This window comes from Miniopterus schreibersii, assembly GCF_964146895.1.
Source record: "Miniopterus schreibersii genome assembly, chromosome: 13".
Classification (NCBI taxonomy): Eukaryota; Metazoa; Chordata; class Mammalia; order Chiroptera; family Miniopteridae; genus Miniopterus; species Miniopterus schreibersii.
Genome location: NC_138113.1, coordinates 1,013,403 through 1,038,199, shown reverse-complemented (window position 1 = coordinate 1,038,199; position 24,797 = coordinate 1,013,403). Strand labels below are relative to the sequence as shown.

General features: G+C 52.4%; 1 protein-coding gene across 1 annotated transcript; it reads right to left on the bottom strand.

Annotated features, from left to right (window-relative positions):
• Positions 1–8,136: 8,136 nt before the first annotated feature.
• Positions 8,137–23,433, bottom strand: ALLC (allantoicase; the record flags this gene model as incomplete). The annotated part of the gene is made up of 11 exons (XM_081156168.1): positions 8,137–8,343; positions 9,448–9,572; positions 10,913–11,021; positions 12,218–12,291; positions 12,671–12,826; positions 15,693–15,825; positions 16,865–16,944; positions 18,493–18,618; positions 20,104–20,191; positions 21,878–21,928; positions 23,344–23,433. The coding sequence occupies 11 exons, from the start codon at positions 23,431–23,433 to the stop codon at positions 8,137–8,139; spliced, it is 1,239 nt and encodes a 412-aa protein (XP_081012294.1).
• Positions 23,434–24,797: the final 1,364 nt, after the last annotated feature.

Genomic DNA, 24,797 nt, shown 5'->3' with positions numbered 1-24,797 from the left:
TGCCGTCCAGTGAGCGTCGGGACCACCTGAGGGCCTGTCCGTGCAGATCGCGGGGCCGGCCCAGCCTCCGGTCAGGCCGCCCGGGTGAACCAGAGAACTTGGATTCCTGCCAGGGGCCCCGTGGCCCTGCGGCTGCTGGTCCGAGGACGCCCTTGAAGGGCCAGGTCTCACCCGTCACCACGGTGCCCAAGTTCATTCCCGACTCCTCCTGGGCGCTCAGTCCCCTCCGCCGTCCACTCTCCTGGTCCCAGGAAAGTGCCTCCTGAGCCCCCCTCAGCCTCCATCCTCACTGACCCCCCTGTGCTTTTACCCGGCGGCAGCCGCTCTGAGTCCCCCCCCCGGGTTGGACCCCACGCCGGCAGCGATCTGATCACACGTCACCGACCCCTTTTTTAAACCGTCTGCAGGTCCCTGGTGGCCTGGAGGAGAGGGCGGCCTTCTCATCAAGGCCTGAGGGCCCTTCGGTCCTGGCCACCAGCTTCCCTTTCCAGACCCACGGCCCCACCCTGCTGAGCCCCCGCCAGGATCGTGGGGCCTTCTCCGGTCCGCCGGGAGGATCGAAGACCGAGGCACCTGCCGTCCCTGGAAAAATTAGGAGGCTCGCAGATCCCGCTCACACCACAGAGGGAACCTGGGTTTCAGACGCGTCGTAACCGCGTCCAGGCGCAGAGTCGAGACGGAGAAACGGGGAGGGGTCGAGGAAGGATGGTCACCCGTCCGGTGCTGAGCCCCAGGGCCCTCACCTGGTACCTCACTTGGACCCCACAAGCTTCTGTTTGGTAAGTTCCGTTTGGTCAGTGGGAGGTGCTGCCGGCCCTTGAACGAGAAGCCGTCTCCGGTCGGCCCGACAGGCTCCGCCCCAGCCCTGCCCCGGCGTAAACCCTGCGCAGACACAGCGTCTGGGCCCTCGGGGCTCGAGCGCCTGATGGACGTCGCTGATTCCCAGACACAGCACAAACTGGTCCGAGAGCCGGTGTAAAGAGCACACTTAGCTCTCAGACCGCTGGACAGCCCTGCGACCCTCAGAGTCCACACGATAGGTGGACAGGGGGAGGAAAGGACATTTGGAGGAGCTGAGGCTGCACACGGGGAGTCGGAGAGGGGCTAGGGGCTCGAGGACCGAGCCCCCCACCCCCACCCCCACCCCCTGCCCTGCGGGGCGCCCACCCTCTGACTTGCTTCCCTAGGACCTGTCCCCGAGGCCTGACGGTCATTGCCGCCGGGCGCCAGCTCTTTCCTCACTTTCTCTAACCAAAGGGGCAGTGGCTCTGCGCGGACACGGCCGGAGCGCTGCTCGCGGGCACGAGACTGAAGAGAGTCGAGCGACTTACCAAGGGCCGGTCACCAGCCCCCAATATTCCACGGGCTCCAGATGTGCGCCGGGGCCATCAACCAACCGGAGGAATCATTATCTGCACGTGCGAGTAATTGGCAACCGTGACAGAGGGAACCGGGGCCCCTCAGCCCAGGAGCACCCAGGGCTGGACCTCGCCCGCTGACCTCTGCTGGCCCTTCTCTCCTGGCCGGGAAGTCTCAGCACGTGGTTCTGCGGAGGCAGGTTTCACGGCGGGTTTTGCACACGTGATAGAGACACGTGTGTAGACTCCGCCTCGCCTCCTGCAGGCCCCTGACCGGGGACTGAGCCGAAACCCTGAGCGGGAATTGAACCGGCGACTTCTTGGCGAAAAGACGACGCTCAATCCACTGAGCCGCACCGGCCGGGCTGTTTTTCAATTTCCTAAGTTGCACTGAGCTCCAGCGTGTAGCTGGCGTAAGGCTGCGGCCAACATTCCCGCGAGGGCCGTGGGGGCTGTTACTCTCCGCGGGTCTCCCTCCCTCGCACCCTTGGTCCTGCACCTCGGGGCATTAAAGACCTCCCACCGCCGAGGTTTGGGCTCCCCGTGGGATGCTGGACTAAGACTAAAAACGTTTAAGAAAGGGGTTGAGCCAGACAAGCCCCCGGCTCCTTCTGGTCTTGGGGCGGCCGTTTTCTGGGTTCTCTGTTGCAGCAACGAAATCCACGGGGATGAACAGTCAGGTCCAGTAGGATCCCGGCTCTTTGGACCAACCCGCAGGATTGTGTTGTAAAGACACCACCGTAAACTGCTCGGCCCATTGGGGGAAGGGCCAGTCCCGGGAAACCGGGAAAACCAACCCCCGTGTGACCATCGGCCTCACCAACCCCGACGTCAACAGAGGGCCCAGGGAACGGGGAGACTTAAGGAATTTTGAGTTTGGACTTGGTGCTTAACCACAGCCGGGGGAGGCGGGACGGGGCCTGCCCGGCGGGGGGCACCGGGATCGGAGACGTGGGTGCATGTCCAAGGCCACTCGGGTAGTGAACCCGGTTTGTCTTCAGCGCCTGAGAGGACGACCGCGTCTCCGGGGCCCTCGCCGCAGCCGGGAGAGGCGGGAACCTACTCCAGACCCCGGCTGTCCTCTCGCACGGGCCTTACGCACCGGCCGCAGTCTCCTGCCAACTGTCCCTGTTTCCCCGAAGGTGGCACAGCAAACACTCGACCGCTCTGGGTCCCCCGGGCACCGAGGGGAAAACACCCCGAGTTGAATGACTCAGGAACCGCTCTTTTCCCCGAGGGAAAACTGGTCACTTCGGAGAAACGAGCTTGAAATGTCGGCACCTGGAGCGGCTTCCGAGGCTTTGTCCTGACCAGGTGGAGGGAAAGAAGGGAAACACACGAAACCAAAAAAAAAAAAAACACACAAAAAACCTGCTACTCGGTCGGTGGAGCAACAGTGCCATCTAGTGGCCACGTAGCCAATTGCACCTCTCAGTTCCACCATCATCGCAGACAATTGAACAGCGTGGATCTTGTCATTCAACAGCTTTTACTGAAAAACCAGAACATGCTAAAGGTTATGCTGGACGTGATAGGACACCCTTCGAGCCTGTAGAGATTTCCCCGCCAAAACCAACCCCTAAAAAAGAAACAAACAAAAAAATGTCTGGAGACTTGGATCCAGAGGCTCAAGGTGACCTAAGCAGAGGGCTCAGCGAATTCCAAGGGGAGTAACAGGCTTTGCCGGGGTCACGACCAAATCAAGGCCCCGGTGACTGGCCGGGTCCCTGTGCGTGTTGATGCAGATAGTACCTACTGTTCTCCTGAAACCGCGGGAGGGTGGGTTCTCCCGGCTTCCCGGGACTGGCCTTCTCCGTAACTGGGTCAGGCCATGCCTCCCCCACACTCACGTCGTTTTCATGATTTCTTCATGGCTGGATTTGGGGAGATAAACCCCAAAAGGAGGGGCTGAGAGACGTGGCATCCTCCAGAGAGTTGTTGGCCTCCATGAGGTATCTTTGCTATAAAACGAGACTGTTTTATATGAAAGGATTGGACGAAATCTTTTTTTTTATTTTTATGGAGCAACCTTTATGAACTGAGCCCCATGCCTGGCTTCCAGCCTGGTGCCCTGTCACCACTCGACAAACGAAATCTCCCTTCTCTGCTCCCCGGTTTACTATCTGCAAGGTCAGGAGGTGAGACCAGACCCCCTTGAAGACTTTTCCCAACTCAACCAGTCAGGTGCCCACAGAGCCTCCCACCCCCCACCCCCGGCAGCTCGAAGCAGGAGCTCCCAGCCTGGAAAGAGCAAGCGGCTTCCAGTATTTATCATTAAGTTAGAAAGCCTATGTTTCAAATGCACAGATATAAATTATGCCTGTGACAGACACCTTAAATCACAGGCACCGTGGTCCCCCAACTTTATTTATGGATTCAAGTGCCTGGTTCAGAACTTAGCCTACGACTATTCAAAAACTGGATCCTTTAACTGCCTCACGCAGACAGTAACCCACACAAAACAGAAATGGACACTGTCTTTTCTCTGACTTACTGATGGTTTGACGGGACTCGTTTTCCCGGATGGGTTTATGGCATCTGGGTCTTCGCCCCTCGCCCCACTGAGCCCGCCTCCCTTCCATGGTCAATGGGCATTTGTTGGTTCCAGCTGGGAGGTAAAGGGAACGGGACAGATCTACTACGTGGGACGTCTCATTGTGACATGACTGTTAACCAAATAAACACATTATCAAAAGCTCCATCTTAAAAAAAAGATAACAGATGGTCAAGTTCAGACCCCAGAGTTATTTAACGCCAACCAACATCTTTTTATTAAATCTGAAATGGAGCCACACAAGAAGCAGTTAATATTTTCTTTTTCGTTGTTATTAAATGTATTGGGGTGACATTGGTTAATAGGATCGTATAGGTTTCAGGTGTAGGTTTCTATGCTACGAGATCTGTATATTGCTCTGTGTGCCCACCACCCAAAGTCACATCTTCTCCCGTCACCATATATTCAGACCCCCTTCACCCGATATCTTCAAATAAAGCAATTCATTACATACAGTGAGAAGCTTTAAAAGTGCATGTCTGTATTATACTTACTACAAAAAGAAAACCAACTAAGGTCTTTACATGTTTGATGATGCTTTTCAAAGAAAGGGAATCTCTCTCAACCGGAACCCCGAGTGTCAGACGTGCACCACTCCCCAAACATCTGAGGGAATCCGTGCTTTTACCTCGTGTTTTCCCTTGTGAGCCCTCAAAAAATATAGTTAACAGAGAGTATTCTTGAAACTATGATATTTATCTTCTGGAACAAAAAAATATTATCAAAGGAACTTATGGATTTAATTTTTAATACGATTCCAACAGCAAACCCCGTGAGCAACTGGGCTCAGTTTTCCAAACACAGAGCAACAGTAGCACCTTGTGTTTGTGCATTTTCAGCTCAGAAAGGTCTTCCTTACGGTTCATCTAAGGTCCACATAGAGATTATATTTGGAAAAACAAAGGAGAAACCTATGAGATGACAGGGAGGTGCTCCCGGCTCCACGTTTCCGATGAGACAGTGACGGCTCAGAGAGTCACGGGCCTGAGGAGGGGACAGCTGTGCTCTTCTCTGGGATCTGACCACCACGGTCACCAAGTACTCAAACCGTTTCACATTTTAAAATGAAAAGCACGGAAGATGACCACCCAGCCCTGCCCCGAGGGTGGATGGCTCTGCCAGGTGAGCACCCTCAGTTGGCCCAGTGTCTTTGCACCGACACTAAACTGTAACATTCGTCTCCGAGGGGCCCAGCTAGTGACAGAAACGTGCCCCTTCACACACGACATGGCCATTTCCTCCCTCGCTCATCCTCGATTCCCGGCTTCGCTGGGATGCTTCCTGCCTCCCCAGCCTTAGTCAACGCAACATTTTTCTTGGGCTCAAAAACAGATCCAAAACCCTCTTTCTTACCTTAAACAGGAAAGGGAGAAATGTTTTCTGTGAGCTCCTTCATGCACCTGTGATTTAAATTCTGAAATCATGGAAATTATCATTAAACTGTAGATTTCCATTTCCAAGTCTTTGTTTTTCCAAATATGATCTCTATTTGTACCTTAGAAAGTAAATCCTCTGAAGACCTTTGTTTGTTGGCTGCGGTGTGTGCTCTGTATCCCAGGAAACAGGGTATGAGGCTTCAAAACAAAATAAAGACCCAAGATTTTAAAAATTCATTAATGTCACCTCACTAATGTCCTTATGCTTCTGCATCTTTATTATTTATATGTTTTTCCAAAACAACCAAATAACCTGGAACCTTTTCTAGGTAACAGCCCTCCTTCCGTGGGACCATTACTCTTTTAGAGCCATTTAACAAAGAAATACTCTCTCCTTCCAGGATATTATCTACACTTGGGTTTTTAAAAATTAATACTCAACATGCTTGAAAAATAATAAGAGCCACAGGCAAAGTCCTGCTGTGCGTTGTATGTGATTGTAACCTTCGCTCAGACTAACAAGGGCCCCGGATCTGTGTCCAAGAATAAAATGTATCCCCGTGAATTTCACTTGCCACAATGTTGCAGCATCTACATCCCACCAGATGGTAACAATGAAGCTAAGACTATCCGGTTGGATTGCCTACAGAAGGACTTGCCCTTGATTTCTTGCCATTCCTTTATTTATTGCACAATTATCCTTCATTTTTAGCCTAGAAACAAATGAACTCTGAAAAGCGTCCAAAATAAAATCAGCGGCCAATCATTGGGTCAAAGGGTTTGCAGGGACGGTGACCCCTTCCATCCTAAGGACCTTGACAGACGAGGAGAATGGAGGAAGGGTGGACATGGGGTGGACACGCCCTAGGGCACTTCCTCTGGGCAAGGCAACGTCAGGACCGCGGGAAGGTACGTCCCGGCCCACGCGGGCACCTGCAGCCCGGCTCCTGGGCGGTCGGTCCTCCGTGCCCAGAGCAGCCGGGAGTGGGCACCTGCATTTCCGTGGCCCCGTGTTTGGCTGCAGGAATGATTCATGATGAAAGCAGGAAACAAACGGTCTGACATCCAGATGCCACAGCCACGTCTCCTGCGGCCAAGCCCCGGCTGCAATACTGGGAGTGACACTCTGCCCGTGGCCCGATGTGACGTGACAGGAAAATGGATTGCTCATCGCATGAGTTGCTGCTGTATTTTATATTGTTTTACTTCCCTCCAGTGTTTTTTTCTCAGTTGCTGCAATACCATGAGCTATGTTCCCGTTGGTTTTATCCCAACATTCAGCATGAAAAACACCCCTCCGCTCATGCAGGACACGGTGAGCTTGCTTCCCCCATCGCTGCCAAAGCCTGGACCTGTCGGAGCTTAGTGCCCCTGGTCCCCAAATCCTGGGGACGTAAGAGTGTGGGGACTTGGGAAGACAGGGGCTGTGCCCCAAGCCCTGAACGTGGAAATCTATGCAAAGTAAACGTGGAGATGACACGGCTCACGTGGTGCGTGCAGCTGGGCAGACGGTTCACTGTTGACTTTGGCCTGGTTTAAATAATGGGTCAGATTCAGGACTGTTTGTCTGAAAAAGGCCTAATTCCTGGTGGGTGCTGAGCGCAGGGCTCACCCGGTCACCCATTCCTCACACAGCCATGCCCACTGTCTACCTGCCCAGGTGTCAGGCGTGGGGGAGTCTGACCCAAGTCAGAAAGCCCCGTGTCTGGAAGGACTGATCCTGTAGCTGGGCCTGCCAGCTGCCCAGGAGTAAAGTGATGAAAGTATAGAGAAGTGAAGCGTGTGTGGTTTTGTCACCTGCACCTCCAGGCCGGTGCAACACTTCATTCCTGTGACTCTCCTGTGAGGTGTCAGGACCCCGCTCCCCAGAGGTGGGAACCGGCTCAGCCATGTCAAGGTGCCCTCAGCAGGGCTCAAGGTCACGGTTCATCCTTGGCTGACTTCCCTGCCCCCTCCCTCAGCTCACCCGGAGGAAGCCAGCTGTCTCCTTGAGCAACAGCCACCTCACCCCTCCTCCTAGATACGATGGAGAAAGTAAATATTTAATTTTATTAATTTTAACTAGTTTAAATTTAAGTGACCAAGTGTGGCTGGTGGCTCCCAGCTAAGACAGCCCAGACCCGAGTCTCCCTTGTTCCTGCCTGAGGGGAACTGGGTTACTCCTTGCCAGGGTGCGTGGTGCCGCGAAGGTGGACACTTGGAATGCGCCTCCCTCCATTTGGGGACGAGCAGTTCCAGGTGGCCTGTGTCCCTGGGAGAGTCAGTCCCTGTTCTGGGTAAAGATAGGTCAGTCCTTTGACCTGGAACAAGGAATGATCTAGAAATAATGGTTTTGATGGCTTAAACAAACTTTTAAAAACAATAGGCTAGCCCAGCCGGAGTGGCTCAGTGGTTGAATGTTGACCTATGAACTAGGAGGTCACAGCTCCATTCCCGGTCAGGGCACATGCCTGGGTTGTGGGCTCGGTCCCCAGTAAGGGGTATGCAGGGGACAGTCAATCAGTGATGTTTCTCTCTCATTAATGTTTCTCTCTCTCTAACCCTCTCCATTCCTCTCTAAAAATCAATAAAAACATATTTTAAATATATGTATTTTTAAAAATGTCATCCTTAAGCAACTACCCGCCATTCCCTGCTCCAGCCGATTCCTAACCCGCCCCACCCTTCACGGCAACACTGAATTATAGATACCAGCGCAAGTGGCCACTTTATTAAATCACCAGGGATCCTACTGATCTGAGAGATGAGCTGCCAGGGACGTCTGAAGGTTCAGGTTTTCAACAAAGCACTCCAAGAGAGGAAGGTGACTCTGTCACTGTGTGTCCAGAACCCAGCAGCTCTGTGTGGGTCAAAGGCTGGACCTGAACCCGGCCTTCACTGAGAACCTCATCATGGGCCTGTCCCGGGGCCGAAGGAGGCAGATGGAGCTGGGGAAGCCCTTGAGGCGCAGGCGGCCGATACCCCCGTCGGGGCAGATGGTGAGCCTCACGTGGGTGACCACGTCCTGGAGCTCTGGGGTGAGGCTGTCGAACACCTGGCTCTGGTCGGGAAACAGCTGAAAGAGAGGTGGTGGGAGAGGCCCTGTAATCCCCAGAGGGGCTGCCCACCCGGCACAGCCCCCCAGCTGGGGCTTGGGGGCCTTAAAAAATAAAAGTCATCCACTGACAAGAGCTTGGCTTCCCAGAAATCTGCTGGTGGGAAGGATGCTGGGATGAGACTGACATCAATAATCAGTCCCTGCCATGACTGTGTTGTTAACAGTCAATTAAGTGCACAAACTGATAAGAAAAAGAAGTGGACAAGGTGTTAGAAGCTGTCACCCGTCCTTGTGGGAGCAGCCAGCACCCTCAGCTCTGACCCACAGGGACTCCCTCCCAGATGATCGAAGAAGACACTCTGGCATCTCAGCCTCCACCTGCAGTGGATACACTGTTGCAGCTTTCAATAAGCTAGTCACCCTCTCTAAAAGGTCAGTGTGATGCAGAAACATTGTTGCATATATACAGGGTGTCCCGAAACAATGTATACCCACTTTGAATGATTACAAAGTCAGTGTTTATTAACATTTCATTTTCAAAATTTAAAAGAATCTACAGAACTGAATAATCTTTTTTGTCGACACCTATTTTCAACCGATGACCCTTCTGGTCCAGGCCCTGCTGATCACTGGAAGTAATGGAATCACAAAGATCAAGAATCATTTCATTCAGTATCTGTGGGCCCTCAATTCATCCACTGTTGATGGTTTTGTACCATAAACTTTATCTTTTATGTATCCCCATTAAGAAAAAAAATCTAGTGGCACTTTAGGATAAATTTTCTTTGTTCAAAGCTTAGTCTGGCTTCACCCACTATTTCAAATCAGTTAAACCTGAAAAGGAATGAAAATTAAGTGAGTTATCAGCTGTTAAAGTGCATACACTTTTTGGAACACCCTGTATATATTCTTTGCACATGGTGATTTACAACCAAATCTGATCGTTAGATATGCAGAAGTATGTAGAGTGGAGCCCTCCTTTTTATTACGTAAATGTGCAGGTACGGTTTTGAAAGGCTCGGTGGCATTACTAGTAAACTGAGCGTGAGGTCTGGGGTCGTATGGGGCCTCCGGAAAGCAAGTGTGGGGGCCGGGCCCAGACAGGCCGGGCTGGTCCTGCACCTTCGTGACTGGGAGCAGCGATTTCCACCTGTGGCTGGGAAGGTCCCACTTTTGCCTGATCATGTCGTCTTCCTCGTGGGTCGTCAGGATGCAGCCATCCAAGGTGCAGCTGGCCGGAGAGTTGCCTGTAGGAGCAGAATGAAGAGTGACTTTCTCCCTCGGCACAGTTTGAATCTAAAAACAAAACAAACAGCCCGGCTGGCGTGGCTCAGCGGTTGAACATCGACCTAGGATCCGGGAGATCGAGGTTCGATTCCCTATCAGGGCACATGCCCGGGTTGCAGGCTCGATCCCCAGTCGTGGACGTGCAGGAGGCAGCCGATCAATGACTCTCATCATTGATGTTTCTCTCTCTCTCTCCCTCTCCCTTCCTCTCTCTAAAATCAATAAACATATATTTTTAAAAAAATTAAAACAAAACAGAAACAGACTCATAGAAACAGAGACCAGAGGGATGGTTACCAGAAGGGAGGGGTTGGGGTGGGCACATAGTCAACAGCACTGTGATAAGTTTACACAGAGACAGCTGATTGCTAGAATTAGTGGGGTGATCACATTTAAGGTATAAAAATGTCAAATCACTGTATTGTACACCTGAAGCTAATATAACCAATAGAAGACTGTATACCAACTATACTTAAATAAAAATAATTTTTAAAAAAACTTCTGCCCAGAAGTGACACTAAAAAACTAACAGTCTTCCAAAAACTAGTTATGATCAAGACTCCTTGAAATAATTAACTTCTGTCCACGACCACTGAAGGGGGATCTCTTCCTAAGCACACACGGGGCCTTGAAACAATTGCTAATAATTGAGAGGAGACATTTAAAAATCAGGCATCCCGAATATGAGTGTAAACCACCACCCTTCACTCAGAGACACCAAACAATTGTGAGGCACAATGTTTATCAAAATTTCACCTACAAATATAAAAGTTGAGTAAACTCTTTCGAACTTCCTTAATGACACACGAAGATATTTGATAAGAAAGTAAGTATAGAAAATCAGGGGTGGTTGCCCAAATATTTTTTTTACTATGGAAGTGAACGATTTTAAACGTGTAGCCCCCTTGCCCTAAAAGTCCAGCCGAGGGAAGAAATGGTGTTATCAACCCCCCCCCCCCATCCGCTTCGGCTCCCTCCCCTCAGGAAGACGCCTCCATCCGGCTCTCGTGACCTGACCCCGGAGCGTCCCCTGTTCCGAATGGGATTCGGGGCCCTGCAGTAAAGAGCCTCACAGCACCGTAGAGTCTCCTGTGAGTTTGGGGGTCACCCAGTTCAACTCTGACATCTTATAACCGGGGAAACAGAGCACAGAGAGTTAAAGTAACTTACTCCAAGTTACCCGCAGGGGAGTGGAAAGGCCGGGCCCCCGCCGGGTCCTGAGCCCCACCCCACAGGAGCCTGGGCTTTGTCCCCAGCACACCGCGGGTTAAGCCGCACGTCCCCCTGGCTTTACATTTACCTTTAAAGTGCGTCGTGTCGACTTCGATCTGAGTTATCACCCCAGGATGTGCCAGTCGGAAAACGGCCCACTCGCCGCCGGGAACAAGCAGCTCGCCGTCCTCCCCGCTCTGGAATTCAAGCGGAAACGGGTGACCAGCCGGCGCCTCAGGACCCACCTGAGACCAGCAGTGAACAGTGTGGACACGGACCTGCTGCTTCCTTCATTTCTTACTACAATGCGTGTTGTGACCCGGGGTGTGAGTTTCCGTGTCTGTTTGCAGCTTTGCTGTCACTCCTTAAACGCCTCGTGCTGGCTCCTGTGTTCGCTGGGTAGCTGGTAAATGTTTACAAATTTCTAGTACGATTTTTATGTCAGTTATAAATTCACGCAGGATGCCGCGCACAGCGGGCCTCTCGTCAGTGTGTTCTGACCTTCGAGTAGATAGGTTCTCGGTCAGATTTAAACCGAAATATCTGATCTGCCTTCAAACCTTAGGCCGTAGCGAGGAGAGCTCATTCATTTATATGCAGAAGCATTGGGAGACGTGAAAACTTACCTGAGAAAGAGGTGTTTCCGACTAAGCTGTTGGTGGGATTTACAAATTGGAAGGTGGGTTTTTTTATTTCGCTTTTGTCTTGATTTTCTTTTTTTTAACATATATTTTTTAATCTCACCCGAGGATATTTTTTCCATTGCTTTTCAGAAAGAGTGGAAGGGAGAGAGGGAGAGAAACATCGATGTGCGAGAGACACCGACTGGTCGCCTCCTGCATGTGCCTAACCGGGGCCAGGGACCGAGCCTGCAACCGAGTCCGTGCCCTTGGCCGGAATCGAACCCGGGACCCTTCCGCCCCGGGGCCGACGCTCCAACCACCAAGCCAGCCGGCCAGGGCCGTCCTGATTTTATCTCAGGTTAGCGACCAGCCAAGTGAAACAGCCGAGCAGTCTCGAGAGTCTCCGTCTGTCACGCGTTCCCACAGGGGCCTCATCCAGGGACACACAGATTTAAAAACGACTTTTTCCCCCAGGTCTATCCATACACCTACCCAGGAGTTATACCATCACCTTGTAGGTCGATTCTCCTGTTTCGTTAGGGAAACGAGGAGCTGTTCCAGCACGCACCTGAGCGGGTGCCGAGGACGCACGTGTTCGGCCTGCGGGGCCTCTGCCCGATGCCGTAAAGCAGCAGAGGGGGAGTCGGAAAACGCGGAGAAGTAGTGAGATTTAGAAGAAAGCGTAAGAGGGTCGCAGGGAAGCATTGCCTTGATGTGAGATGAAAGCCGCCGCTTTTTAGGGAGTAAACCACGGCGGGCTCTGCCCTCACCTCCAGCACCGGCGGCCTGTCGGGCCTCCTGGCCGTCACCCAGCCGTCGGCCGCGGACTTGGGCGGGTCGGCTCCTGCGGGGGAAAGCGGGGTGCGTCGCTGAGCGGGGTGCGCGGAGTGGGGTGGCTGTGAGCCTGAGCTCACTGGGGTGAGGACATCACCGACCCCGAGCACCTGGGCCCTGCTGCATAAATTACTTCCACTTTAGTCCAGGTTTCTGCACAGTCACGTACAACCACAGGGCCAGTGAGTTGTACTTTATCTTTTACACCAAATTACAAAGGAAAACGGCTCCTGTCTTACTTCATGTCAGGAGGCACCAAATCCTACATATGGACCCTTAGTCTCGTCGGCTTCCAGGCCTCGAGATGGCCCCGTCATAGACTACCGGGGTGTTTAATGCCAGTGCCCAGACCTCCCCAGCACAAGCCAGCCTCGAGCGCGTCGTCTCACCTATCATTTTGTTGGGGTGCCCAAAATGCGCGTTACTAAATCCTACACAGGCACCCCCGCAAGCCATGGCCACCAGGTCTATCGGTTCCGTGGGATCGGTAGCAGCCCAGTCTTTGTGTCCAATGCCGTAAACCCTGAGACGTGCGACTCCACCATCTGGAAAGAGAAGGTGCCTCGGTCACTGTTTAGTTGGAAAAGTAACTGTTTGTGGATCATAAACTGCAAAATTCCTTCACACTTAGCAGCTTCGATTCACAAATACACCAAGCACACTGCCCCGGGGCCTTTGCACGTGCCAGTCCTTTGTCCTGGAACAACTTTTCCAGATCTCCAAAGGCAGACTTCTTCTGAGGTCTCACCTTACGTGTCGTGGCCTCAGAAATGCCGCCCTCTCGTGCTCAGACATCTCCTCCCCACTTCACCTGCCCCCACCGGCCTCCCAGGTTAAGTTTATCATCTCCACTCCCCCGCCCCCCACATAGTTACTCCATAGACTAATCACAGTCTGAAGTTATCTTGGTTTTTACTTAAGTCCCTGCTAATGTGTCTCCCAAACACCAGAATATAACATCGTTGAGGCCAGGGTCATTGCCTATCTCATTCCCTCTGTCGCCTCTACCTAGAACCAGTCCTGGCACGTAGTAGGAGGTCATTTTTATTGAATTAATAACCCCAGCAAAGTCAAAAACCCAAACATTGGATCGGTATGTAGAGCAATTTATGCCCAGGGCAGGGTTGAAAAAGAGAGAGCAATCAGATGGCAATTAGAGGAGCTAATTGTGGATGTGGTTAGGGAAGGAGACAGTCAGAGAGCACGTGGCCAAAACTGTCACCTCAGGGCCACTGCGGGCACCAAGGCCGGGGCCCGAGGAAAGCGTCGGCGCTCCCCACGGTGAGGGGAGGTGGTGTCCACTAACCACAAGCCAGGAGCCAGTGAAGACACAGCAGCACCTGGGAGGGAGGGGGCGTCTGTCATTACTCTAATAGAAGGTACAAACACTACTTCCTCTCCCTTCTTCAAGTGCCTAAAAAACCAATCGTATAAAATAGTATGTGTTCCATGTACTGATGGGCTTATAATATAAAGACATGAAATCTATGTGCAATCTATTTATCAGTAATCGCACAGACCAGGTTGTTGGGAGCACAGCTGCACTGGGCTAAGGAAATGACCACAAGGAAACTCAAACCCGCAGAATCAGTGAAGAAAACCAGAAATGATAACTAGGAAGGTTAATATAACTAAACTTGGGTAAACAGAAGAGTTATTAATTCAGTAAGTATAGACCAGCTCTCCTTTCTTCTCCCAGCCTTTTCAGAAGACATAAAATTATATAAACAATTGTAACAATGTATCACTGGGTTCATAACACTTATAGATGGACTTTGTATAACAATAATGCCACCAAAAGGGGGGAAGAAAGTAGAGCTGTATAAGAGTAATGCTTCTAAAAAGAAATAAGAATAAAATAAAAAATCATTAAGAAATTAAAATGCAGAAATAAACCCATGTGTCCCTAAGTGAACTAATTTTTGACAAGCGGCCAAAGTCATCCACTTATGAAAGAAGAGTCTTCTCAACAGTGGTCCTTAGACAGCCGGTATCCACATGCGAAAATGAGGTTGAATCCCTGCCTCACAGCACATACAGAAAATTAATTCGAAGTTTATCAAAGGCCTAAATCTAAAAGCCTAAAGTGATCAACTCTTAAAAGAAAACACGGGGGGTTTCTTCGTGGCCTGAGATTTGACAGTGATTTCCTAAATGACTCCAAAGCATGAACAATATAAGAAAAACACACATACTTCATCCAAGTTAAGATCGTTGCGCTTCAAACGACGCCATCAAGAAGGTGAGAGGACATCCAACAGAACCGGAGGAAATATTTGCAAATCATATATCAGGTGAAGAGTTTGTACTTAGAAAACAGGGAGACCTGTTCTAACTCAACAATAAAAGGCAAAAACCCAATTCAAGAATGGGCTAAAGCTCTGGACAGACCCTTTTCCCAAAGAAACTACACTAGCAGACAATTAAGCAGCTGAAAAAAATCCTCAACATCATCAGCGCCAGGGAAATGCAGACGGAAACCACAGTGAGACAGCACCGCAGGTCCCGTAGGTCAGCTGCAATCAAGGAGCCAGATCAGCCCGGCCGGTGTGGCTCAGTGGTTGACTGCGGACCCGTGAACCAGGAGGTCCTGGGTTCGATTCCCGGTCAGGGCGCATGCCTGGGCCTCGGGCTGGATCCCCAGTAGGGGGCGAGCAAGAGGCAGCCCATCAATGTTTCTCTCTCATCGATGTTTCTCTCGCTCTCTCCCTCTCCCTTACTCCCTCTCTAAAAGTCAATAGAAATGGTTTTTTTAAAAAAAGGGAAAGAGTATTGGCACATCCTAAACAAGAGCCTTGAAAACATTATGCTAAGTGAGAGAAGCCAGTCACAAACAACCATTTATATGAAATGTCCAGAGCAGTGGACACAGAAAGCAGGTCAGTGGCTGGTCGGAGCTGGCGGAGGGGAGGGTGGACAGCTGCCAGGTCTGGGGTTTCTTTCCGAGACGGTACAAGTGTCCCAATGCTGACTATGGTGACGGTTACACATATTCTATATATTTCTACAGCCCTTAAACCTCATACTATAAGGCACTGGATTGTACCATTTAAGTGGATGCGTTGCATGGTTCGTGAATTACAACAGAGCAGTTATGAAGTAAAATTAAATGGGGGTCATTTGTACGCACCCCTTCAGCTGCTGGCACACCTGTGAAACAGAAACTCTTAGGCGACATCCAGCCTAATACACCTTAGTTCCATCGCGTACTAACTTACTCGATAGCTTTTGACAACTCCCTATGGGTGGATGGGTTAAAACAAGAATTTCCTAGAGAACAGGAAGAGCAAACTATACCCCTAAAGTGACCGGTGACCAAGAAAGAAAGGGTGACTGCATTTGGTACTTTTAAACCTGCCGACATTAAGAAGCCAAAGAAAGGACCTGGAGATGGGTCGGCGTCGTCTTTACCTGGGAAAATGTTGAGTCTCAGGTGAGTCCATGTCTGCTGGGAATTAACCAGGAAATAATTGTGGCTGGAGGCAGGCTTCCCGGGTCTAAGCTCCGTCATGGGAACCAAGAAATCCCAGGCACTGGACTTCAGCTGGCAACAGATATAAAAGTGTCGGCCATGGCCCCAGGGAGCAACAATTCTCCCACCCTAGATCCCCCATGGGGCTCACGGGGTGGAGGGACTCTAACGGGGAAACGTCATTAAAAATAGTGATAAAGGTAGGTCCCTGGTCTAATAAACGCCCTGATCAAAACAGCCACAGGGCCAGGGCTGAGATCCCTCCAGATGCCTTCCCATTTATTCTCAGAAAGGAGAGACGGGAACAGTGTCTTGAACATTAAAGTAAAAACCAGGCCTAGCCCTGGCCAGTTTGGCTCAGTGGGTAGAGTGCCGGCCCACGGACTGCAGGGTCCCGGGTTTGATTCCAGCCAAGGGCACAGACCTCGGCTCCAGGCTCGATCCCCGGCCCGGACAAGTAAGGGAGGCAACCAATCGATCTCTCTCTTTTTCTCTCTCTCCCCCACTCTCTCTGAAAAGCAATGGAAAATATCTTCAGGTCAGGACTTAAAAAAACCAGGGCTGTTCCCATGGGCCACGGGTCTGGGTACCTGGTCTGGCCTGATCCCTGCAACACTTTCTCTAGCTCAGTGCTTCCCTCACAGGAGAACCTCTCTGGTGTGACTGTTATTTGCTAGTCTGTTGCAGATCAACACTTTGGTAAAACACAATATGAATTGATTACTGGACAAATGAACATTAAAAAACAAGATGTACCAAAACACAGCCCCAAACTGTTCATTTTATTAAATTCGTTGGGCAGCAAGTTCCTTTGTCAAATTCCTATAAAAAGTCTTTTACTCTGTCAGTTTCTGCTTTTGTCTCCATGGGTCGGTGGGTCAGCAGACAGCCCTGTGAGAAGCGCTGACCTAGGCCCCACGGCCACGGCCTTCCCTCGAGCACCAGCTGCACGAGCCACGGACAAACCGTCGGCGAGGTCGCATGGGGCAGGTGCCCGAGGTGAGGCTGCCAGGCGCGTGTCCCCTTGGTGGCCGGGCACGCAGAGCAGCTCCCTGATGTCCTCGCAGTCCCTGGTGAGACCCGCCCAGCCCTGTCCTGGAGGCCTACGCACCTCAGCAATAGCTTCAAACTCCTCCGGGGTGGCGGCCAGTCCCATCCTGACTCCTCTTTCTGCGATTTTCGGTTCTTTGTCTGCAGTTAGAGCAATTGTTAGGAATAGGGCCCACGTTCAAACTCAGAAAGAACATGCGCTCTCAGTGGGTGCTACGGAAATTTTCATTTTGCCAAATAACACTAATAATATCACTTTTTTTTTTAATGTCTTTATTGATTTCAGAGGGAGAGAAAGAGAGAAACACCAATGATGAGAATCATTGATTGGCTGCCTCCTGCATGCCCCCTGCTAGGATTGAGCCCACAACCCAGGCATGTGCCCTGACCAGGAATCGAACCCCAATCGCCTGGATCCTAGGTCGATGCTCAACCTCTGAGCCATGCCAACCGGGCTGATATCGCTTCTTAAGCCAGACTATCAGATGACCAGGGTAACAGGCACCCTTGCGGAAGGTCCTCAATACTTGAAATACTAACAGCAATTTCAAGAGTAGCACAATACACCTGGTAGTATGTTTGCTCATCAAAATAGTAACTATTTCCAAGTTAAGTCAAAGTCAAACAAACTTATCACACGACAAGATTTTTCAAGAGTTGGCACCTGGCGAGGTCGGTTTGAGAAACTGCTTCCCCGGGAGCATCCCTACCACGGATCTGTGGGTGAGTGAGAAATGGGGGCTCTCACGGACGACAGGCTGAAAGGCTCGGTCACCTCCCGCTCGGAAAGAACCTCTTCCATCATCATTTACACACCCAGGTTCCCTGCTGTCTCTCAGGAGAGGAGCCTCAGGTGCTACAGAGCTTTTAGCACAAATTCTCCAGCTGACACGAGGTATCTTCCCTGCATGCCCATCTGTACACACACAATGGCTCTAACTTCTCAAAAATTAATTCTGGGCCCTGGCGGTTTGCTCAGTGGTTAGAGCATCGGCCTTCAGACTGAAGGGTCCCAGGTTCGATTCCAGCCAAGAGCAAGCACCTGGGTTGCAGGCTTGATCCCCAGTCCCCATTGAGGTAAGTGCAGGAGGCCACCAAGGTCTCTCTCACATCGATGTTTCTCTCTCTCTGAAAAGCAATGGAAAAAATATCCTTGGGTGAAGGTTAAAAAGTAAAAAAATTAATTCAGGGACTGACATCAGATGATGCCCATGAAAGGACCGGAAAAAACAGGCCTACTTAAGGAGCCACAGGACTCCCAGGGTGCAGCGTCCCACATGCAGGAGGAGCCCCTGAAAGCCCGTGGCTGCTGCGTCATCGTGGGAGCGGCTGGTGCCACTGGCCCCACGGCTGGCTCAGACCTGGCTCCCCATCCTGCAGACCCTCTAGGCCACCCTGCCACCCTCCCCAGCAACCACCCGGGACCCCTCCCGGTGACTCTTGGGGCCTCTGGGTGAGGCCTGAAGAGTGAGGATATAATGCAAACTAAACCGGGGCCAAGAACATTGCTTGGCTAAAAATCAAAAATCACAGAACACGGCTATTGGGAATCCAAACTCACAAGCTCATGGCAGCCAAATGGCCTTGACCAGCTGCCCAGCCTGCCTGGGTTGGAAACGCATGGTCAGGCAGTCGGATGAGCCTCACGACCCCACAGAGCCACCCCCGGGCCCCTGGTTCCCAAGGCACCTTCTCCCACGTTTGCAGCTTGAATTGAAACTCGAGGAGCATAGTCTCCCATGAGGAAAGAAGTGTCCACATCGAAGCCCCGGATCATGCCCTGTATCCCCAGCTTGATGATGCACCAGTCGTGACCTACGGGAGGCAGACGACAGAGGGTCCCCGTTACATCCAAGTCGCCAGGTGAAGCAAATGACCAACAGTAGCCCCTCCTCCCATCACAGGAAACTGAACCGGTTACCATCTCTCAGAATGTGGCCCCCGGACCACCGTTCCCCATGGGAATCCCCAGTTCTCCTCAGACCAGAGCATGGATGGGCCTGGGATTCAGAGGGACCAGTGCTGATTCCAGGTCCATCATTTCCTGTGTGTCCTCAGCAAATTGCTTGGCCTCTCTGAGCCTCACTTCTTCCACTGTGATCTGGGTGAGATTAGCTTCCAAAAAGCTTAAACATGATTGTCCTGTAGGTGGCTCAGCAGGTGGCCTCGCTGTCACCTCGGGCTCAGGGGTCTCCTCTCCTACCCCCACCCAGAACACCCTCTGGTGGGATGCGTGTGCTGAATGAAGTCTAAGAACCCTCAGTTCCGTGTGTCCCTGGGCCCCACCTGTGGTCGGATGCAGGCCCACCTTCCAACATCAGAGGCAGTGGGATCTCATGATGCCCGGAGCACGAGGAAATACAGAGCGTTAGAACTACCCAGTATTTCTGTAGCACTTGAGACATAGGAATTAGGGCTATAGCCTGTTGCTGGGTTAGTTTGCTTTTACAAGCATTTCTTCCACTTTAAAAGAAGTATTTTGATCAAGACTAAGAAGTAGAGCCCAGCCGGGTGTGGCTCAGCGGTTCCCCGGTCAGGGGCATGCAGGACGCAGCGGAACAATGACTCTCTCATTGTTGATGTTTCTCTCTCTCTCTCCCTCTCCCTTCCTCTCTCTGAAATCAATAAAGATATATTTAAAAAAAAAAAAAAGACTGAGGAGTAGCAACAAATGAAAGTAACATCTTGCCCTGGCCGGTGTGGTTTGCACAGCAAAAGGCTGCAGGTTCGATCCCGGTTGGGGTGTGTGGGAGGCAACCAATCAATGTTTCTCTCTCCCTCCCTCCTTTCCACTCTCTAAAAAAAAAAAAAAAAAAGGAAAAAATATCCTTGGGTTAGGATTAACAAAACAAAACAAAAAAAGTGACACCTTCAGGTGAATAAAAGGCCGTGAGCTCAGTGGCCTACGACAGGCCTTGTCCACTTGCAGGCTTATCTCACCCATTCCGTGGCCTGGGCTAAGGGGAGGAGCCTGTTTCCACAGCAATGGAGGGAAGGAGAAAGGTCTCCGACTGTGGGGGCCAGAGGTGAAGGTACGTCCCACGTGGTGTCTGCACGTGGCCCTCCCCTACCCACAGCCCTCAGCACACGTCACCTTCCCAGCAAGTGTCGCATCTCCTTCACGCCTGGTGGCACACAGGTGACCCGGTTTCCACTGCCCCTTCCTGAATGTTCTCAAGGGACATCAGAGGCAAAAGCACCCAAGGGCCCGTGTTAAAACTGACCCAATATGTGCCCCGGCTCTCCAACAGCCGTTGTTAAACTTCTCATATCGCACAAACAGAGTCATCCTCTAGTTACCTGGAATCCTTTTTCTTCTGGTCTCCCATCCATCCACCCACTTGCCGAACTCGGTATATTTTTTCTCTTCGAAGCGTGGGCTGTCCCTCTGCAGCAAAGACGCACAGTCAGTAACTAGCATCTGCGCTAGAGCCTGGGCTCCCAGGGTCCTGACCTCTGCACATGGGGACCCTAGGGCATCCTTCCTGGGCCTGAGAGTGCCTGCCCCTCCCTTCCTGCACAGGTAACTCGGTCCACACCAGGTGCCTCCTTATCTTTGGGTCGTCCTCAGAGAAAAAAAGTGCAGCTCTGAGGCCCCAGGGCACAGAACTAACCACTGGGCATCACAGTTAATCCACCGGCCCCACAGATGGTGCAACTCCCACTGCAGTCTGGGGGCCTCCTAAAAGGCCATTGAGCAAGGTGAGAAAGGACAGGTTTCCAAAGCAACCCAGAAAAGATGATTTAGTAAGAAATTTAGCCAAAGTTATATGAAGAGCAGTCCGGGGGATTGGGTCCAGCTGAGCACTTAACCCGAGCATCAGACCCGCTCGGTGCCACCTGAGGAAAAGTAGGGAACCTGGAGTCACTGGGACAAACGGCTGAGCCCCCACTGCTTGTCTTTAAGAGTGGGTACAGTGACTACGCTCCTTGCAGGGTTGCTATGACGTTGAATCGCTTGTAAATCTGTGGAATGGCTAAGTCAAGGTCCATGTGCTTTTACATTTTTCAAAGATAGCCACACGGTAAAATGGTGAAAGTTTTGACATGTATACTGATGTGTGACCTAGAACAAGCCAGTTAACACCTGTGTTCCTCGATTTATGATCGATTTCTCCGAGGACTAAGTTAATATGCACAAGATGCCCTCAGAGAGTCAGACGTCAACGTGCTCAGGACCCGGCCAGGTCCTGCCCAAAAGAGGAACCTTTCCACCACGTGACCAGACGGCCAGTCACCACGAGGGAGGACAGCATGCGGCCCCAGCCAGGGACCCCGGCTGCAGCCGCACTGGCTGCGCTCGGCTGGTGCCACCTCCCCCCACGTGAATGCTCACCCCCCACGCTGGTGGGACAGGCCGCAGGGTTCCCACAGAGCTTCCATTTCTGCCCCTAGTGATCAGTATTTTCTCTGCTTTATTTTTAAATAAACATGTCCTACACTTTTAGTATCAGGCAGGTAAACATTTTCCAAAAAAATGCAAGATGTGTACTTTTCTCCCCAACGCAGATTCTGACCCCCACGTTCCAGGAGCAATAGGTGAGGAACTCAGTAACTTCCCCCATAAACCAATGTGGCCCCAAAGTTCCGTGTGGGGTCCCCGCCTGGGTCTGCTGTGCCTCATCCTGAGCCGACACTGACTCCTACCTGCGTCTGCTGTTCGCACACAGCTCAAGGTGTGCAGCCCTGACTCCGCCCCCACGCCAGCTCATTGGATACAGCCCTGACTCCGCCCCCACGCCAGCTCATTGGATGCAGCCCTTACCCCACCCCCACGCCAGCTCGCTGTGTGCAGCTCTGACTCCGCCCCAATGCCAGCTGATTGGATGGGGCCCTCACTCCGCCCCCACACCAGCTCATTGATGCCTTCCTGACTCCGCCCCCATGCTCGCTCATTGGATGCAGCCCTGACTCCGCCCCACGCCAGCTCATTGGATGCAGCCCTGACTCCGCCCCACGCAGGCTCCCTGCGCGCAGCCCTGACTCCGCCCCCACGGTCCCGGGAGGTTAGTTCTCCGGCCGCCCAGCGCCCCGCCCGCCAGCACCGCGCGTCCCGCGGGCCCACGTACAGCACCTTTAGAAGGTTTTCTGCAGGAGCAAAAAAGTCGTCTGTTGCAAACAAAACCTAGGCAAATAAAGATGATAAAATAACCATAAATTACAAACCACTTTATCCATAAATTAAAAACCACGCCCTAGGGAAGCTTTATGAGATGCAGTAAAAGGGAACCGCGAACTCGCCCCGGGCACGAGGCGCTGTGCACGAAGCTGCAATGCTGTGGGTGCTGAGGTGTCAGCGCCTGCCTCCCGGCGACCTTTTCCTCCCGCCCTCTTCCCTCGCCCCTTGCCATCTGGATGCCAGGCGCTAACTTCTCACACTGGGGAGGGAAATAAGCACCTTTCTTCCTCTCGAGGACCAAGGGCAGGGGGCTCGTGCCCCTCGCACCAGCCTCTGGCCCGGCCTTGAAGAATGCCCTGCGGGCAGGCTGGCTGGGAATTCATCAGCCAAAACAGGACATTTCTGGGTTCCATGCTGCGCCCCAAATTACACTGAGAAAGCAGGTGTGAAATGATTTTCCCAGGAAAAAACGGGCTGCTGGCCATCCTGTCTCACCCGGGACCCAGGGACAGCTGCAGCCTGGAGGGGGCCCAGCGCACTGGCCTGACTCCAGCCCAGAGCCTAAAAGCAGGTGAGGACCTGCTGTGCTGGGGGGACCTGCCCTGAGAATGAGTCAGGGTGACACACAGGTGAGCGGACCTGCAGGAGTCCTTGCCCTGCTCCAGGCCTGTCAGGGAAGCACTCTCCAGCACCTGGGACCTCTCGCGCCTCTGCAGGCTCAGGCTCCCACTCCACCCCACAGACAGCCGGAGTGTTCCGGAAACGCCAAAGCGACTGGTTTGTTTGTGCCCCTGGCGGCACCCTCCGTCTGAAACAACCCCTCACCCCTTCGTTCCTTGCCAGGCCCCTCCCCACTCTGAGCATCACTCACCTGGAGAGCTCTTCCCACCCTGCCCCCCCAGCTGCCCAGGGATGGAGGTGAGGGCAGGTGTGGGTCTTTCCCTTCACACCACAGTGCCGGCTGCACACTGCAGGTACCTGAGAACCTACGCACGTTCCTGGTATCTTAGCAACTTTGCCCGGTGCTGGCACCTTCCTGCCTTTGTACATCACTGGGAGCTTAGTGTCGCTGCCCATCGCCAGTGCCTCGGGCCCTCTGCTGGCACCAGCACAGTGTGGCAACGAGGCCTCCAGGGGACTCTCACACTAGGTCTGAAGACCGCAGCTTTACACTGTAACACGGGGATCGTGAATTCTTTTCTCAGGTACAAAATGACCTTTTTAAAAAAAACTTAAGGCAGGGCTGCCCTTGCTCAGAATTTCACCAGCTGAAGACAAGTTTTTAGAAGCCTTCTGGGGTCGTGGGCTTCCTAGGGGGAGGTGGGACCTCTGCCTGACTCCTGCTGGTTTCTCTTCGGTGGTGAGTGGGTCCCTAGCGTGGCTTCACTCAGTCTTGTTCCTGCCACGGGACACCTGCTTACCTTTCCTCCCACAGACTCAGACGCCATGTCGATCAGCTGGATGAAGTCCGGAGACCTGGCCAGTTTTCCCTCCCTGGGCGAGTCAGCCATGCTTCCTGGGGAGGAGAGGGGCAGGCTCGGTCACCTGGGGCTGTGGGTGAGCAGGCCCTCCTGCAGCTCCCAACCCGAGGTCGAGATGTTCCAACAACACGCATGTCATCAGGCGGGTGTGGCGGGTGCCCCCCACCCAGGGGTCCTCCAGGGTGAATTAAAGGTGACTTCGCACAAACACTGAAACGGGAGGGAATTGGAACAGGGCTTCCTCCACGTGTTTAATAAAATATACAAACCCTGCTGCCACAAAGGCAAGTGAGCTATTATGATTTATAAGAAATCTAGTTGGTCATTCGGATGACCAGTATATATTTCGTATATATTTCATTGTCACCCCAGTTCCTGGCTCGCACCTCCCAAACCCTTGGAGTCTTTTGTTTCACTATTTGGTCCCTAGTCCCCAGATCCTGAAATCTCTGAGCCACGCAGGCGAAAGGGTGTCGCCACCACTGGATTTACGTTAACAGGGCGACTTTTGGAAAAGCACCTGAGGATGGAGGCTGGCTGCCAGGGGAACTGACCGTAAATAGAGGGTCTGAACTCTCAGCCCCACACCCTGGTCTCCGGGAGTTGTAGCCACTGAGTTAATCAGCGGCACCTGTGAAATGCATGCGCCTCCATAGAAACCCAGACCCGGAGCATTTCAGATCTTGCCCACTGGAATATGTCATCAGTTTGGCCCAAATAAACTCTTTTTTTTTTAAATCCTCACTCAAGGATATTTTTTTTCCATTGATTTTTAGAGAGAGTGGAAGGGAGGGGGAGAGAGAGAAACATCCACCTGAGAAAGACATTGATTAGTTGCCTCCCACACATGCCCTGACCAGGGCCGGGGATTGAACCTACAACCCTTTGGTCCGTGGGCTGGTGCTCAAGCACTGAGCCAAACTGGCCAGGGCTCAAATAAACTCTAACCAAAAAAAAAAAAATTTTTTTAACCCAAAAGCTTGGGTTCAGAGACCTTCCGGGTCCATGAAACGTCACGTGGACATTTAGGGACAGCGGCTCCCGGGGAGGAAGCTCCAGCCCCTTTCCCACACCTTGCCCTGTGCATCTCTTCCCTCCGCCTGGGCCTGACTCCTTCCTCTTGCAGTAAACCCGTCCTCCAGTCCGTAAACGCTCCTCTGAGTTCTGTGAGCCCCCTAGAAACCACTCACTCCCAGGCGGGGGCCCTGGGAGCCTGATTCAGAGCCAGCGGGGCGATCACAGGTGGCCTCTGCAGCGGGGGCGGGCTCCTAGGGCTGAGCCAGTCCCGCGGAACCGGCGCAGCGTCTGGGTGGGTGATGTCAGGAGTGCGCTGAACAGTAGGGTGCCCAGCTGGTGCGGGAGAGCTGCGGGACGAGGGAGCCTCCCGCATGGGC